We start from the raw sequence: 17,512 nt of genomic DNA, 5'->3' as shown, positions 1-17,512 counted from the left end.
TGCAAGATTTAATTTTTTTGATGATTTATTTTACCACACTTAATAAAGGAGAAAATAAATAAAGGAGGAATTTTTTTTTTTTTTTTTTTTTAATGGAATCTCACTCTGTCACCCAGGCTAGAGTACAGTGGTACAATTTCAGCTCACTGCAACCTCTGCCTCCCAGGTTCAAGTGATTCTCCAGCCTCAGCCTCCCAAGGAGCTGGGATTACAGGTGTGTGCCACCATGCCCAGCTAATTTTTGTATTTTTCGTAGAGACAGAGTTTCACCATATTGGTCAGGCTGGTCTCGAACTCCTGACCTCAAGTGATGCATCTGCCTTGGCCTCCCAAAGTGCTGGGATTACAGGCGTGAGCCACCGCGCCCGGCCTGGAAAGAAACTTTTGTAAGCTGATAAACAGTACACATTTTTTCCTTTTTTTTTTTTCTGAGACAGGGTCTCACACTCTCTCCCAGGCTGGAGTGCACTGGCACAATCATGGCTCACTGGAGCCTTGACTTCCCAAGCCCAAGCAATCCTCCCACTTCAACCTCCTGAGTAGCTGGGACCACAGGAGTGTGCCACCACACACTGGCACCAGCACGTCTGGCTAATTTTTTTTTTTTTTTTTTTTTGTAGGACAGATTCCCACTATGTTGCCCAGGCTGGTCTTGAACTCCTGGGTTCAAGCGATCATCCTGCCTTGGCCTCCCGAAGTGCTGGGATTACAGGCATGAGCCAGTGCACGCTGCCCAGCTTTGTGTTCTTGATGTAGAAGCTGGTAAAAAGGAAAAATACATTAAATAAATTACTAAATAAAAGCAAGCAGGTGCCCAAATATGAATACCTGTGTTTATAATACTCCAGAGTAGCTTAAATGTGGAAACAACCCAAATGTCCACTGAATGGTTAAATAAAAAGTGGTAGGCTGGGCACGGTGGCTCACACCTGTAATCCCAACACTTTGGGAGGCTAGGAGGGGGATTGCTTCAGCTCAGGAGTTCGAGACCAACCTGGGCAACACCGCAAAACCTTGTCTCTACAAAATATACAAAAATTAGCTGGGTATAGTGGTGTGCGCCTGCAGTCCCAGATACTTGGGAGGCTGAGGTGAAAGGACCACTTGAGCCCAAGAGGTCGAGGCTGCAGTGACCAGTGACTGCACCATTGCACTCTAGCCTGGGCAACAAAGTGAGACCTTGTCTCAAAAAAGAAAGTAAATAAATAAATAATAAAATAAAATAGGCCAGACATGGTGGCTCATGCCTATAATCTCAGTGCTTTGGGAGGCCAAGGTGGGTGGATCACTTGAGGCCAGGAGTTCGAGACCAGCCTGGATAACATGGTGAAACACCGTCTCTACTAAAAATACAAAAAAAAGTCTGGGTGCAGTGGCTCATGCCTGTAATCCCAGCACTTTGGGAGTCTGAGGTGGGAGGATCACCTGAGGTCAGGAGTTTGAGACCAGCCTGGCCAACATGGAGAAACCCCGTCTCTGCTAAAAATACAAAAAAAATTAGCCAGGTGTGGTGGCAGGTGCCTGTAATCCCAGCTACTTGGGAGGCTGAGGCAGGAGAATCAGTTGAACCCAGGAGGTGGTGTTTGCAGTGAGCTGAGATCACGCCATTGTACTCCAGTCTGGGCCACAAGAGTGAAAGTCCATCTCAAGCAATTCTCCTGCCTCAGCCTCCCGAGTAGCTGGGACTACAGGCACCCACCACCATGCCCAGCTAATTTTTCGTTTTTGTATTTTTAGTAGAGACAGGGTTTCACCGTGTTAGCCAGGATGGTCTCGATCTCCTGACCTCGTGATCTGCCCGCCTTGGCCTCCCAAAGTGCTGGAATTACAGGCATGAGCCACTGCGCCCGGCCAATGGCATTATTTCTAACAGTTCCGAACTAGAACACAAATGTCTACGACAGTAGGATAGATAAATTGTGGTTCAACTGAAATATATACAGCAGTGAGAAAGAATTTACTATTGCTATACTCAACACAGGCATGAACCTCACATACTGATTAATGAAATAAGCCAAATAGTATCTACAGTTATAATTTCATTTGGAAGTTCAAAGACAAGCAAAACTAATCTATGATAATATAAATCAGAAATAGTGTTCTGATAATGTTTGTCCGTAGGGAGAAGGAAGGACTATTACTAGGAATGGGGGGCACTCTGAAGGGCTGGTAATGTTCTAATTCTTGTTCCGGGTGCTGTTACACAAGTGTTCATCTTGATGAAAACTCTATTTCTTTCACGTACTTTTCTATGTGAATGCTATACCTCAATTTTAAGTTTGACATTTTTATGTCAATACCTTCTTTCTAACAAGGCAAGAACTGTAACACTTGTATGCTTTCTTGATCTCCTCTACTTGCCATTATGTTGTTACTGTCTAAAATTATAATTCTGGTTTATTGCTTTCTAAAAAATTCTTTCTCCCCCTATACACATGTTACCAAGGTATCTGAACACTGTTATCCCCATAGCTTTTGTAGTATCTTCTAGACTTTTTGTTGAGTATGTTTTTCCAAACTTTTTCAATGTGAATCATTGGCAAATCTTTTTCTTTTCTTGAGATAGAGTCTCACTCTGTCACCAGGCTGCAGTGCAGTGGCCCGATCTTGGCTCACTGCAATCTCTGCCTCCTGGGTTCAAGCAATTCTGCTGCCTCAGCCTCCCGAGTAGCTGGGATTACAGGTGTGCGCCACCACACCCAGTTAATTTTTGTATTTTTAGTAGAGACAGGGTTTCACCATGTCAGCCAGGTTGGTCTTGATCTCTTGACCGAGTGATCTGCCTGCCTCAGCCTCCCAAAGTACCGGAATTACAGGCGTGAGCCACCGCACATGGCCCGGCAAATCTTTTTTCATTTTTTAAAAAAATTTTCCAGTAGCTTTTGAGGTACAAGTGGTTTTCAGTTACATGGATGAACTGCATAGTGCTGAAGTCTAGGATTTTAGTGCACCAGTCACCGAAGTCACAAACATTGTATTCAATATGCAGTTTTTCATCCCCTCCCTGTTCCACCTTCTGGGTCTCCAATGTCCATTATACTACTCTGTATGCATTTGCATACCCATTTATAAGCAAGAACATGTGGTATCTGGCTTTTTTTTCCCCTCTGGTTCCCAAGTTTTATTCACAAACCCATACAAAAAATTCCAGATAAATGAATTTTAATCCCTCATCTTCCTCCTCCTGTTTGTCCTGGCTAATTTGGAAGTAACATAATTCATAACTTTCTTCACTGTTAGCAACTACATGCAACCAATCACACAGATTATTCTTCTTCAAATATTTTTTTTTTTTGTGAGATATTTCAAATACCTTTAGGAAAAAGTCGCCTCAGAAGTCATGGTGATCTTGCTCTTGGTCCGTTCCATGGTCACAACCCCTCCACCTAGATTCCCAGCTTTTCCATTCACTTTGATCCCCTCTTGCAAAAACTGCTCAAAGTTAGCAGCATCCATGTTTCCATCTTCTACAGCAGGTGCAATTAAGAGTAAACTTCAGAACCTGATTCTTTCTTTTTTCTGCTCTGGTTTGCCACAAGCTTTTTCATGAGTGCCATGGTGGCAGTGGAAGCAAAAAGGGGTATCTGGGTTTTTTGTTTTTGTTTTTTGGTACGGAGTCTCACTTTGTTGCCCAGGCTAGAGTGCAGTGGCACTATCTCGGCTCACTGCAATCTGCGCCTCCCGGGTTCAGGTAATTCTCCCTGCCTCAGCCGCCGAGTAGCTGGGATTACAGGCGCCTGCCACCATGCCCAGCTAATTTTTGCATTTTTAGTAGAGACAGCGTTTTGCCACGTTGGCCAGGCTGGTCTCAAACTCCTGACCTCAGGTGATCTGCCCACCTCACCCTCCCAAAGTGCTGGGATTACAGGCGTGAGCCACTGTACCTGAATGTTATCTGGTTTTCAATTCCTGAGTTACTTCACTTAGAACAACAGCCTCCAGTTCCATACAAGTTGCTGCAAAATACATTATTTTATTCTTTTTGTGTGGCTGAGTAGCACTCCATGATATATGTGTACCACATTCTCTTTATCCACTCATTGATGGACACTCAGGTTTATTCTGTCTTTGCAACTGTGAATCGTGCTGCAATAAATGTGTGTAGGTGTTTTTCTGATACAGTGACTTCTTTTCTTTTGGATAGAGATCTTTGGTAAATCTTAATGTTTTTATTATACTCACATTTGAATGACAATTTAGATTAAAACTTTAAGTCCAGTACTTTAAATACATTACTTTTCTGCACCCAGTATTGTTGAGAAGACTGAAGTCGATCTTATTCTTGTTCCTTTATACATTTACTCTAAAAGCTTTTAGATTTTTCTCATTATCTTGATACTCTTAAATTTCAGTATGTCTCTCATTTGGTGCCCTATGGCCCTTTCAATCTATATTTTTTTCCTCCTTCTAGGCCTCTTACCTGAATGTTGGCACACCTGCTTCTGGCTTCCATCTTGCTTAAATCCACTTTTGTATTTCCTATGTTATTATTATTATTTTTGCTTCCTTTTGGGGGTTTCTCAGCCTGATTTTCCAACTAATTTATTCTGCATCTGTATCTATCCTATTTTTCATTTTAGTTTTAATTTAATTTTATTTTTGAGACAGTCTTGCTCTGTCTCCCAGGCTGGAGTGCAGTGGCGTGATCTCGGCTCACTGCAACCTCCACCTCCCAGGTTCAAGCAATTCTCTGCCTCAGCCTCCTGAGTAGCTAGGAATACAGGCACCCACCACCATGCCCAGCTAATTTTGGTATTTTTAGTAGAGACACGGTTACACCATCTTGGCCAGGCTGGTCTTGAACTCCTGACCTCGTGGATCCACCTGCTTCGGACTCCCAAAGTGCTGGGATTACAGGCATGAGCCACCGCGCCTGGCCTGTATCCTACTTTTACTCCATTTATTGTTATTTATTTTAAATGTTTCATTATTTCTTGTATCACGTTGCTAACATCTTTTAATGTTTATTAGTTTCATTTTAGATTCTGAAAGTCTTATGTAATCCAGTAGTATCTTCAGTCATACTGTTTGTGAACTCACTTACCTGGTGGTATGAGATCTTCTGTGTGAGAGTATGCACTGGAGAAGGACTGATGGCCAACCCTCTAGTCGGTATTAAAGGTTCAAGGAGAGGGAAGGGACAAGCCCCATGCTGGAGAGCCCTAGCACAAAAATATCACTGCTATTTATTTCAATGTGTAATCCTTTAGGACAGGGCTTCTTCCTTTGAACACCCTGAGAAAAATGGCAATGACAAGAGGCACTTCCTAGATTCTAGGGCCTAGATTATTAACTGAGAATTTCTGTGAGTCTGAAGGCAGAGGGGTGAAGAAGTAATGCCCAAGCTAATCAATCCTTACACCTGTTTACTCCAAATCTTCACCCAAAAAGCTATTGTGCTACTCTGATTTTATCTGTGAGGACAACTGCAGCAGAGATACGGCTCACCATTCCAGTACTTGCTGTGAGAAGGCAGACAACAGCAATCAGTTTTCTCAAATAACCTACTCAGAGTCATTCAGCCAGCCACACCCCCACCAGGAACCACTTCAAAATTGCTCCCTATGTTCCCTGGGACTTTTACCTTTCTGATTTTTTAAATTATTACCTAAAAACAATAAAAGTAAAACATTCTAATCAAAATACAACAAAACTTTACATGGTTTTATTATACATAACTGTTATTGAAAGCAAACTTTATACAAAAAGTTTTATACAGATAAAAAAAATCCTTGGCTAGGTAAAGCCATTTTATGTGTGTGCATACACAGAAACACACATACATATATATACACACAGTATTTTACATCATTATACATATTTATAAATACATTATTTAAATTATTTTACAATATACCAAAACAAGGAGAGGCAATTATAAAAGCAAATAAAAAATGGATGAACACTTGAACTAAATAGTCACTAAGTTTAAAATGCTACAAAACTATTTTTTTAATCTACAAAGTCATTTCTTTAAAATATCAAAACTAAGATTTCAATACATCACTGTTGCTTTCATTTTGATAAGTTCTAATATGTTTAAAAATAAATATTTTGACCAAAAACAGATAAGCAAATCAGAGTGATGACTAGAACAAGCTGAACATGCTGATGTGAAATTAGAGTCACTGAGTAATTACAAATGTAGATTATCATCTGGTAATCAAAAAGGTGACAAACCTCCCTCTAGTGCTCATTTAAAACATGAGGAATTTGAAGCTTCTGTGTAGTATGCAATATCAATTAAGAGTCCCAGGAATTCAGCAACTTATCTGTAATGTAAGAAAATGCTAAAGTTATTATTCTATTTTTCTGATAGGACTATGTCATAATATGTTACCTTAAACGAGCTCCATTTAGACAATATTGGTGTTTAATAAACTAGCTTTCTCATCTTCCAATTGGTCTCAAAATTAAAAAAAAAAACTAGCTTTTGCAATCAGTTTGGTAACTATCATTATACTTTGATATTGATAAAAATTTAATAAGACTATAGTACTTGTGGGGAAAAAAATCAATTAAGAGGTAAGCTACCAATAAAATAACACACAATATGTGCTATCCTGCAAGCAAAGAAAATCTCAAATATCAAATTCATTAAACGGTTTAAGATTTTTGGCCAGATGCAGTAGCTTATGCCTGTAATCCCAGCACTTTGGGAGGCCAAAGCAGATGGATCGCTTGAGTCCAGGAGTTCGAGACCAGCCTGGGCAACACAGCAAAACCCCATCTCTATTTAAAAGAATTTACATTCTCTTCACAAGATAATCATAACATTAAGGTAAAAAAAAAGAAACTTGAATTTCTTAAAGGCAGCAAAAATCTTAAAAAGCACAGTTAATCTAAAAGATAATCAAGCCACTGTTGCCCAGTTCTTTAGAATAAGCTTTTTTAAAAAAACGTTCTTTAGAATAAGCTTCTTCTCCAAATTCCCCATTATTTAAGCTTACATTCTGTTGTGTGCGTGTTTTGTTCAAGTGATTCTCCTGCCTCAGGCTCCCAGTAGGTGGGATTACAGGCATGTTCCCACCATGCCCAGCTAATTTTTGTAATTTTGGTAGAGAGGAAGTATCATCATGTTGGCAGGGCTAGTCTCGAACTCCTGAATTCAGGTGATCCACCCACCTTAGCCTCCCAAAGTGCTCAGATTACAGGCATGAGCCACTGCACCCGGCCACATTCTGAATTATACAAAGAGAAATTTAACATTATAATCACTTGAACCCGAGAGGCAGAGGTTGCAGTGAGCTGCGACCATGCCACTGCACTCCAGCCTGGGCAACAGAGTGAGACTGTCTCAAAACAAACAAACAAACAAACAAAGAAATTTAACATCATAGTAAACTACTACACAATTTTGAAGATCTCACTAGCACTGTGCTCCATGTCCAAATCTAGTTTTTTGTTTTTTTTTTTTTTCTTTTCTTTCTGTGAAGGCAGAGTCTCACTCTGTCTTTCAGGCTGGAGTGTAGTGGTACAACTTGGCTCACCGCAATCTCCGCCTCCCAGGTTTAAGCGATTCTCATGCCTCAGACTCCCAAGTAGCTGGGATTACAGAAAGGTGCCACCATGCCTAGCTAATTTTTGTATTTTTTGTAGAGACGGGGTTTTACCATGTTGGCCAGGCTGGTATAGAACTCCTGGCCTCAAGTGATCCGCCCACCTCGGCCTCCCAAAGTGCTGGGATTACAGGCATGCCACTGTGCCTGGCTCTGTATGTCCAAATATTGTTTCTATTCAGATTTAATTCAAACTTCATTTAAAATTGCATGTTTTGCATTCAAATAATTGGGACAGCAAATCAATTAAAAATATTGTGATACATTAAATATCTTTAAAATTTTGCTTACATAAAAATCCAAAATATTTAAGCAATTGGCTGAGATCTTAGAGAAAAAACCTGCTGGTAATTTATTTACTTCCTTAGGTTTTAGAGACTGGGTCTCACTATATTGCCCAGGTTGGAGTGTATTGGTTATTCACAGGCACAATCCTAGTATCCTAGCCTCAGATTTCTAGGCTCAAGCGATCCTCTTGCCTCAGCCTCTCGAGTAGCTGGGACTATAGGAGGGTACCACCACGCCCAGCCTTCTGCTGCTAATTTAAATATTATTGCTCTAATAAACCTGTATTGTACAAGAATGACTTGTACGACAGGTACAAAAACAAAAACTGAGGAAACATGTCTGTGAACATTAACAATTTAATATGGTAAATCATGTCATCAATTTAGATGACGACAGACTTTATGTTTTGTACTTTAATTAGCACTAATTAAAAATGTGAGAAATATTAAATTACCATCACTACACAGACTTCACTGCTTATGAACCACATACTGCTATTCAAGAACGTTTGATTTTATATTTATCTATAAAAACTTTATTATTAATCAAATGGATTTCCCCCCACCTTAGGCTCATCAGCAATCAGAAGGTTGAGGAGAGATGCCATGCTGATCTGAACTGCAGCAGGCTTCACTCTGAGCACGTCCCTGTGGATGAGGTCACCTTAGATGCCTGCTCGAGCAACCATCCTCCAACCTGTGACTGAAGCAGGAACTCAACTGGATGTCTCTCACCCACTATTCACATCTTCAATGACTAACAGGCCATTAACTGCACAACTACAGTGTCAAACATTTATTTTAGTAGTCTCCTGTAGTGTAACCATTAACTACCTGCATTTTGACTTTTCAAAGAGCTTCATTAGCTGCTGGAATCTTTCTGAGACCTGAAAATTTAAAAATGAGTGTTAATTACAAATACCTCGTAATCTTTTCTCATCTTTGAAGAATACTTTCATAAGACAGCTAAAGACAGAAAAAGTCACCTTCAATAACAAAGAGGTAAAGTAATGTTTAGAAAAATATCTTCATGGCCGGGTGTGGTGGCTCATGCCTGTAATCCCAGCACTTCGGGAGGCCCAGGCAGGCGGATCATCTGAGGTCAGGAGTTCGACACCAGCCTTACCAACATGGAGAAACCCCGTCTCTACTAAAAATACAAAATTAGCCAGGCATGGTGGTGCATGCCTGTAATCCCAGCTACTCGGGAGGCTAAGGCAGAAGAATCGCTTGAACCCAGGAGGCAGAGGTTGCAGTGAGCCAAGATCACGCCATTGCACTCCAGCCTGGGCAACAAGAGCGAAACTCCATTTCAAAAAAGAAAAAAATCTTCATACTAAAGGTGATTAGTTAATTTTTCAATACTGAACTTTTTTTTTTTTTGAGATGCAGTTTCACTCTTGTTGCCCAGGTTGGACAATGGCGCGATCTCGGCTCACTGCAACCTCCGCCTCCCAGGTTCAAGTGATTCTCCTGCCTTAGCCTCCCGAGGAGCTGGGATTACAGGCATACGCCACCACGCCCAGCTAACTTTTTTGTATTTTTAGTAGAGATGGGGTTTCTCCGTGTTGGTCAGGCTGGTCTTGAACTCGCGACCTCAGGTGGTCCACCTGCCTCAGCCTCCCAAAGTGCTGGGATTATAGGTGTGAACCACCACGCCCGGTCTTTTTTTTTTTTGAGACGGAGTCTCGCTCTGTCGCCCAGGCTGGAGTGCAGTGGCGCGATCTCGGCTCACTGCAAGCTCCGCCTCCCGGGTTCACGCCATTCTCCTGCCTCAGCCTCCCGAGTAGCTGGGACTACAGGCGCCCACAACCGCGCCCAGCTAATTTTTTGTATTTTTAGTAGAGACGGGGTTTCACCGTGGTCTCGATCTCCTGACCTTGTGATCCGCCCGCCTCGGCCTCCCAAAGTGCTGGGATTACAGGCGTGAGCCACCGCGCCCGGCCTTTTTTTTTTTTTTTTTTTTTTTAAGAGACAGAGTCTAGCTCTGTCACCCAGGCTGGAGTGTACAGTGTGAAGAGCATAGCTTACTGTAACCTGGGCCCAAGCAATCCTCCCAGCTCGGTCTCCCAAAGTGCTGGGATTACAAGCATTAATATTTCTTAAGCAAACATCAGTTTACAAAACAATCAGGATTGTCCCAGTCATACTTCTTCCACAGTTACCAAGTTTTTAACAATCCTACACTGAGTCATACTTTTAAAGAGGCTGGCTAATAAATATCTACATATTCTAACACTCAAAAAGTAAATCTAAGCCAGCTCAAGAGTTCAAATCTAGCCTGGGCAGCATAATGAGACTCCAACTCTCAAAACATTTTTTTCACACCAGTAATCCCAGCACTTTGGGAGGCTGAGGTTAGCAGATCATAAGAGGCCCAGAGTTCAAGACCAGCCTGGCCAACACAGCAAAACTCTGTCTCTCCAGTAATCTACTAAAAATACAAAAAATTAGCTGGGTGTAGTGGCACACACCTGTAATCCCAGCTACTTGGGTGGCTGAAGCACAAGAATCACTTGACCCAGGAGGTGGTGGTTGCAGTGAGTCAAGATCACGCCATTGGATTCCAGCAGGGTCAACAAAGTGAGACTGTCTCAAAAAAAAAAACAAAAACAAAAAAACAAACAAAAAAAACTGAGTGAAACTAACTTTAATTTAAAAAAAACTTCGCCGGGCACGGTGGCTCAAGCCTGTAATCCCAGCACTTTGGGAGGCCGAGATGGGCGGATCACGAGGTCAGGAGATCAAGACCAGCCTGGCTAACACGGTGAAACCCCGTCTCTACTAAAAATACAAAAAACTAGCCGGGCGAGGTGGCGGGCGCCTGTAGTCCCAGCTATTTTGGGAGGCTGAGGCAGGAGAATGGCGTAAACCTGGGAGGCAGAGCTTGTAGTGAGCTGAGATCCGGCCACTGCACTCCAGCCTGGGTGACAGAGCGAGACTCTGTCTCAAAAAAAAAAAAAAAAAAAAAAAAAAAAAAAAAAATAAAAAAAACTTCAATCTAAACATTTATTTATTTACTTTGTCTGAAACAGGGTCTCACTCTGTCTCAGGCTGCTGTGCAGTGGCATGATCACAGCTCACTGCAGCCTCAACCTCCTGGGCTCAAGCGATCCATTTGCCTCAGCCTCCTGAGTAGCTGGGACTACAGGTGCATGTTACCATGCCCTACTAATTTTTTTGGTTTTTGTAGAGACATGGTCTCACTATGTTGGCCTTGAACTCCTGGGCTCAAGCGATCCTCCCTCCTCAGCCTCCCGAGTAGCTGAGACCACAGGTGCACATGACAGCACCCACTAATTTTTAAAAATTTTTCTGTAGAGGCAGAGGTCTTACCATGTTGCCTGGATGGTCTTGAACTCCTGGCTTCAAGGGATCCTCTCGCCTTGGCTGTGCTGGGATTATAGGTGGGAGCCACCACACTCAGCCTAAATTTTAAGTATTTAGAGTAATAACATCTGTGAACCAATAGAGATGTAAAAATTGGGTAGTTACCTGATTTGGATTTTTATCCAACTTAGTGGCTAAATATGCAAATGTTTTAAATGATGGCCCTCTTTTCTGACACTCCAGTAAAATTTCCCGGTCATCATTTCTGAGGAGGAAAAAAATGGTATTTAGTCTTAGTACACTGTAGTAGAAAGGTAATGAAAATCCCACTGCCTTCAAGTCCACCAACCAGGGAAATTTAAACCCATAGGAAAAAGTGTATATATCAAAATATGGACAATGGGTATCTCTGAGAAATAAGATTTAGATGATTTTGCTCTATGAGTTCATATGTATTCTATAACAAACGTACTGATTTATTTTCCCAATAACAAAATTAAAGTATTTCTTTTTAATTTTACCTTTAATGTATACACTAAAAAACTTAGGGCCCAAAGACAGTCACAGACATACTAAGCAGAAGAACCAGAACTAAAATAGAATCCACATCTCCTAATTCCCAGACCTCTGCTTTTACTACATACTCTGACCAAATGTGTATTAATACAATTGCTGAGATTTTATACTGCCATCTGCAAAGTTACCTGAAATGGGGATTTGAGGACCGTGGAATTAACAAAACTGATCACCAGTTTTCACAAAATTAAGCTTCTCTCATTAAGCATTCTAGTCAAGTATATCTACCTCTAGTCCAATGATTCATAACTGTGGTTACTTTTACATCTGAATGGGGTCTTGATTTCCTTAAACAGTTCATATAAAACTCATAAGTGTACGGGCATGGTGGCTCATGCCTATAATCCAGCACTTCAGGAGGTGGGCGGATCACCTGAGGTCAGGAGTTCGAGACCAGCCTGACCAACATGGAGAAACCCCGTCTCTACTAAAAATACAAAATTAGCTGGGCGTGGTGGCATGCCCCTGTAATTCCAGCTACTCAGGAGGCAGAGGTTGCAGTGAGCCAAGATGGTACCACTGCACTCCAGCCTGGGCAACAAAAGTGAAACTCTTTGTCTCAAAACAAACAAAAACCCTCAAAATTACAAATGGTTTACAAAACTGTAAACTTTACTAATTTGGAAGAAAAATCAAATTATTAGGTTGCTGCAAAAGTAATTGTGGTTTTGCACCAACTTGTACCAACACTCCCATTTTTGGCTGTTTCATCACTTGTCATTCCCTCTAAGATGTGCTTACACCAGCTCCTTCCAAAGGAAATAATTGTTTTTAATTTAAAAAGTGAAGTTAAAACACACTTTTTCACTTTTTTTCACTTCACTTTCTTTTTAACTTCACACTAGAGCTTTTCAAAGTGAAAACTTCTATCCATGGTGCTACTGCACACCTCTGGTTAAGAGCCACTGTTCTAGACTGTATAACATTACAGCAGGACTGTACTCTAGAATGTATCTTCAACTAAATTTGGCCACTTTTGAAGTCATCATTTTCTTTATTTTGGGATAAAGTTATGAAGACATGACAGATTAGGTATCTTTAGGTTTTTTTTTTTTTTTTTTGAGACAGGGTTTTGCTCTGTCACCCAGGCTGGAGTACAATCGCCTCCCAGCTCCCAGGCTCAAGTGATCCTCCTGCCTCAGCCTCCCAAGTAGCTGGGACCACAGGCCTGCACCACAACACCTGGCTAATTTTTGTATTTTTTTTTTCTTTTTTTTGAGACGGAGTCTTGCTCTGTTGCCCAGGCTAGAATGCAGTGGTGCTATCTCGGCTCACTGCAAGCTCCGCCTCCCGGGTTCCTGCCGTTCTCCTGCCTCAGCCTCCTGAGTAGCTGGGACTACAGGCGCGTGCTACCACGCCCGGCTAAATTTTTGTATTTTTAGTAGACACGGGGTTTCACTATGTTAGCCAGGATGGTCTCGATCTCCTGACCTCGTGATCTGCCCGCCTCAGCCTCCCAAAGTGCTGGGATTACAAGCGTGAGCCACTGCGCCCAGCCCTAATTTTTGTATTTTTTATAGAGACATAAATTTGCCTTGTTGCTCAAGCTGGTCCCAAACTCCTGGGTTTGGGACCTGGGCTCAAGTGATCCACCTGCCTTAGTGTCCCAAAGTATTGGGATTACAGGCATGAGCCACCATGCCCAGCCAGACAGATTAGATTTCTGAGCTCAAAATTTCCTGGTGATTTAAATGCCTCACAAGATTCTTACCTTGTCCATAAAATGATAATTTCTCCCTTCTTTTTAATAACATTCTTTGCAGAAAGGCTCGTAGAAGTGGCAAGTGCTGTTGATGAATCCTTAATCCCTGGGGTTGCCTTTAATGATGAGGGATCTTTATTCACAGGAGGGGCCCTCTTCTTACTGGCTTTCTTTCGGTGAGCTTCAGTATTCTCACAAGAATCTTGGGTAGGTTTCTTGGTCTTTTCCTTATTGGTTAAGTCTGTTTCCTTTCTTTGTTTTTTATGAGAATGATTTAGATCAGAAAGGTTTCTTCTCTTTTTGTGAGCATTATGCAAAGTCCCAGGCAACTCCGAGTTAACACAATTTGATCCTAGCTCTGATTTTAATTCATCCTTTTTTACTTCACATGAACTGGGAGATTCTGTGGTCAAGTCGATATAGGTTTCCTCAACAATGCACTCCAAAGGCCTGTTTGCCATTTGTGCCTTTTCTTCCTTATAATTATCTTCATCTACCTGTATCACCCCACATCCCAAGTCTTCAACAGCTAATTCAGGATGATTACCTTCACTTTTAGTCTCACTTGAAGCATCTTGTGTCAAATCAATAAAAGCACCTACAGTATCAGCCTGCAAAGAATTGTCTAATATTTGAGCACTTTGATTTAAATTGCCTCCAGAACATCCCAACTGATCAATATTTAAAACTGTTACTTCTATGAATTCCCCCAAGTTTTTGGTTTCAGTGACTGGATCTTTCGTTAGATCTATGTATGTGTTTGGAAGATGATCCCCGACAGAGTGTGAGATTTCTTCCACTGAAGGCAATTCTTCAATGCTTTCAGGCACTTTTGTTTCCCATACTTGATGCAATTTGAAACATTCATCAGACACTTCATCACGATGACCCATCTTACCTGAAGCATCTTTAAGAAATTCATATATATCAGGAACCTGTGTTTGTATCATAGAGCTCTGTTCTTCATGAGTTGACTTGCTATTATCAACATTTTTGTTGGAATTTTCCAATTCCTCCACAGATTTAAAAACTGTGTTCTGACATGAAATATATTCTTTATCTGCTCCTTCATCAGCTTCCTTTCCATGTCTGGGCAAAGATGTCAATGATTCATCAGGCATCATACTCTGTTTAAGACCAGAAGAGGTAGATGGTGTTGCACGTCGTATTTTCACAATAAAATGATCATTGGACTTTTCCATTATGACGGCATGCATAGGTAGATTAGGGTGGTACTGAAAGCCTGGAGCAACAGATCGGCTTGTCCAGGAAGAAGAACAACTTGATTTACTGCTTGAATTATCAGACTCCAGAGCTAAATGAATATCTTGCTCAGATGCATCCTCTTCCTCAAGTAATGCATCTTCACTAAAATGAGCACTAATGACTTCTTCAGGAGTTGAACTAGACGAAACATCAGGCTTTAAAAAACTGAGATGACCATCTGACTTCAGAGGTGATGGTACTGTTAAAGAGACTGCTAGATCTTCAAAAAGTATGGAAGAAACGCAGGGCTTGCTCTTTTCTACACTACACACATTATCTTTACTTAAAGGTAGGTTAGTAGACACTTCAAACATACAACTTTCATCCAACACATCAGGATGAACTGGCAATGAAAGCCCTGAAGACAGAGACGGACCTTTCTCAGATGATAATAATGACCAATTATCATCACTAATCATTTTAGGACATGGAGAAGCCACCCCTGAAACTAGCTCTTCTGTTGTACAAGCTGGTATAGACTCGCACTTAAGAGTCTCTAGCAACTGCTTCTCCGGAGTCTTTAACTCCCACTCACTTTTTTCAGTACAGTTAACACTACTATCTAAAAGATCAGAACCTTGCAACAAACTTTTAAATATTTCACCCATTTGTGCATCACTCACTAAATTAAAAGTAAGGCTAGATGCTTGCTGTTCAGTAAGAATCTCAAAACTTCGTTCTGGCTTCAAAGTTGCATGCTGGGATGTCTGTGCATCCTCTATACTGCTTCCTTCATTTTTTTCTGACTTTGGGGTGCTTGAACAGTGTAGTTCCAAGGAGCGCTCTTCGGATTGAGAGTTCTTTGTATTATCAAAGCAGTTGTTAAAATTTTTTTTACTGTCATGCTTTACAGTGTTAATACTGGAGTTATTTTGGTCTTGATATTTTTCCTCAGACTTTTTACATCCCACTAAAGACTTATAATGAACACAGTCTTCTGATTTTGATAATTTTTCTTTCAGCAATTCTTTGTTGGAGTTGTACCCACTCCCTTTCTGACAATCTGAATACTGTGCATTCTGTTTACTTGTTTTTTCAGGTTTGCCTTCATCACTATCTCTTCCAAAGTTTTTGGAATCACAAAACTGAACTAAGATTTTCTTAAGCTTTGCAAACAAATAATCAAGTTGGTCATCTACAAATTTCCACAATTTTTTTTTCATATCTGGTAGCTGCTGTTCAAATAAACGATCAACTATGCCATTCTTTTTAACTTGCTTAAGTTTAGACTCTATAACATCACAGAGATTCTTCTGTAAGGTAGTCACTGACTTACAGATTTTGTGTAAGTTCAGATGTTTAATTAGAGACGTAAAACTCAAAATTGCTGACTCAATAATTCTATGAAATTGTATTAATGAAAATTTTGCCTTGAATTTCATATAATTTTTCCTTACATGTTTTCTTATCATTCGTAACATGTGCATGATCTCTTGTTCAGAAGAGGGTACAGCAATAATTGGAACTATTTTTTCCAAGCTGGAAGTGCTCATCACTTTATCTTTCTTCTCCGTTTTTGAAGATCTGCTAGATTTATCAGGTCTTTTATTCCATTTGTTATTGGTCTGATGGATTCTTACATGTGTTTTCCTACTGTCTTTATCCAGACCCACAGTACTTTTCCCATGTCGTGGGATAGTCTTTGACTTCCGCACATCAGCCGACGCTCTAGGCTTGGAATTTTTTTCAAAACATTCTTGTGGTTTAGATGTTTCACTATCACTTCTAATTTCCCCTTCTTCTAATTCATCTAATGGTGAATTCTTACATATGTCTGCTTCTGTACATTTGTCAGATTTGTAAATTGGCTTTTGATTTTCCTTATTGAGATCAGACTGACTCTTAGAGGTAGAATGAGCTGAATTTCGTAAAAACACATCTGTAGAAGAGAAAAATATATTAAATACATTTATAGAAGATAAAAATATATTAAAGTTTAGTCATTGACATGTCCATATTAAATATTACATGTAACAAAAAATTAAATACTGAGGCAATTCACTATTTTACTAGTTCTTTTTGAAGCAGAATGTTAATGCCTAATACTTGCATCATTGATTTTGTTTTGAGAAGTCTTGCTGTGTTACCCAGGCTGGAGTGCAGTGGTGCAATCTTGGCTCACTGTAACCTCTACCTCCTGGGTTCAAGCCAATTCTCCTGCCTCAGCCTCCCTAGTAGCTGGGACGACAGGCGCCGGCCCCCATGCCCAGCTAATTTTTGTATTTTCAGTAGAGACAGGGTTTCACCATGTTGGCCAGGCTGGTCTCGAACTCCTGACCTCATGATCCACCTGCCTCAGCCTCCCAAACTGCTAGGATTACATGTGTGAGCCACCACGCCTGGCCTGTATCTCTGGTTTTTATTGGTCTTAAAAAGTGCTCAGGGCCGGGCATGGTGGTGGGTGCTTGTAATCCCAGGTACTTGGGAGGCTGAGGCAGGAGAATCACTTGGGCTGGGAGGCAGAAGTTGCAGTGAGCCGAGACCACGCCACTGCACTGCAGCCTGGTGACACAGTGAGACTCTGTCTCAGAAAAAAAAAAAAAAAAAGAAACAAAAAAACAACTCTGGCTGGGTGTGGGGGCTCACGCCTGTAATCCCAGCACTTTGGGAGGCCAAGACGGGCAGATCACAAGGTCAGGAGTTCGAGACCAGCCTGGCCAATATGGTCAAACCCTATCTCTACTAAAAAAAAAATACAAAAATTAGCTGGGAGTGGTGGCACGTGCCTGTAGTTCTAGCTACTTGGGAGGCTGAGGCAGGAGAATTGCTTGAACTCAGGAGGCGGAGGTTGC

General features: G+C 41.1%; 1 protein-coding gene across 10 annotated transcripts in view; it reads right to left on the bottom strand.

Annotated features, from left to right (window-relative positions):
* Window positions 1–5,643: 5,643 nt before the first annotated feature.
* CASP8AP2 (caspase 8 associated protein 2) overlaps window positions 5,644–17,512 on the bottom strand; it is a 45,664-nt gene continuing 33,795 nt past the window's right edge. For 4 of the 10 annotated variants that reach the window (XM_050786180.1, XM_050786179.1, XM_050786178.1 and 1 more), the window contains 4 exons: window positions 13,464–16,599; window positions 11,342–11,441; window positions 8,681–8,733; window positions 5,644–6,272 (listed from right to left, as the gene is read on the bottom strand). In XM_050786180.1, coding sequence (XP_050642137.1) covers window positions 6,269–6,272; window positions 8,681–8,733; window positions 11,342–11,441; window positions 13,464–16,599 — 3,293 coding nt within the window. In that variant the 3' untranslated portion in view covers window positions 5,644–6,268. Of the gene's footprint in view, window positions 6,273–8,676; window positions 8,734–9,820; window positions 10,436–11,341; window positions 11,442–13,463; window positions 16,600–17,512 lie in introns of those variants that run through there. The other 6 variants (XM_050786174.1, XM_050786172.1, XM_050786173.1 and 3 more) reach the window with 3 other exon arrangements.

This window comes from Macaca thibetana, chromosome 4 (genome assembly GCF_024542745.1).
Source record: "Macaca thibetana thibetana isolate TM-01 chromosome 4, ASM2454274v1, whole genome shotgun sequence".
NCBI classification, from domain to species: domain Eukaryota; kingdom Metazoa; phylum Chordata; class Mammalia; order Primates; family Cercopithecidae; genus Macaca; species Macaca thibetana.
The sequence above is the reverse complement of the archived record's forward strand: the minus strand, read 5'-3'. Positions and strand labels throughout refer to the sequence as shown.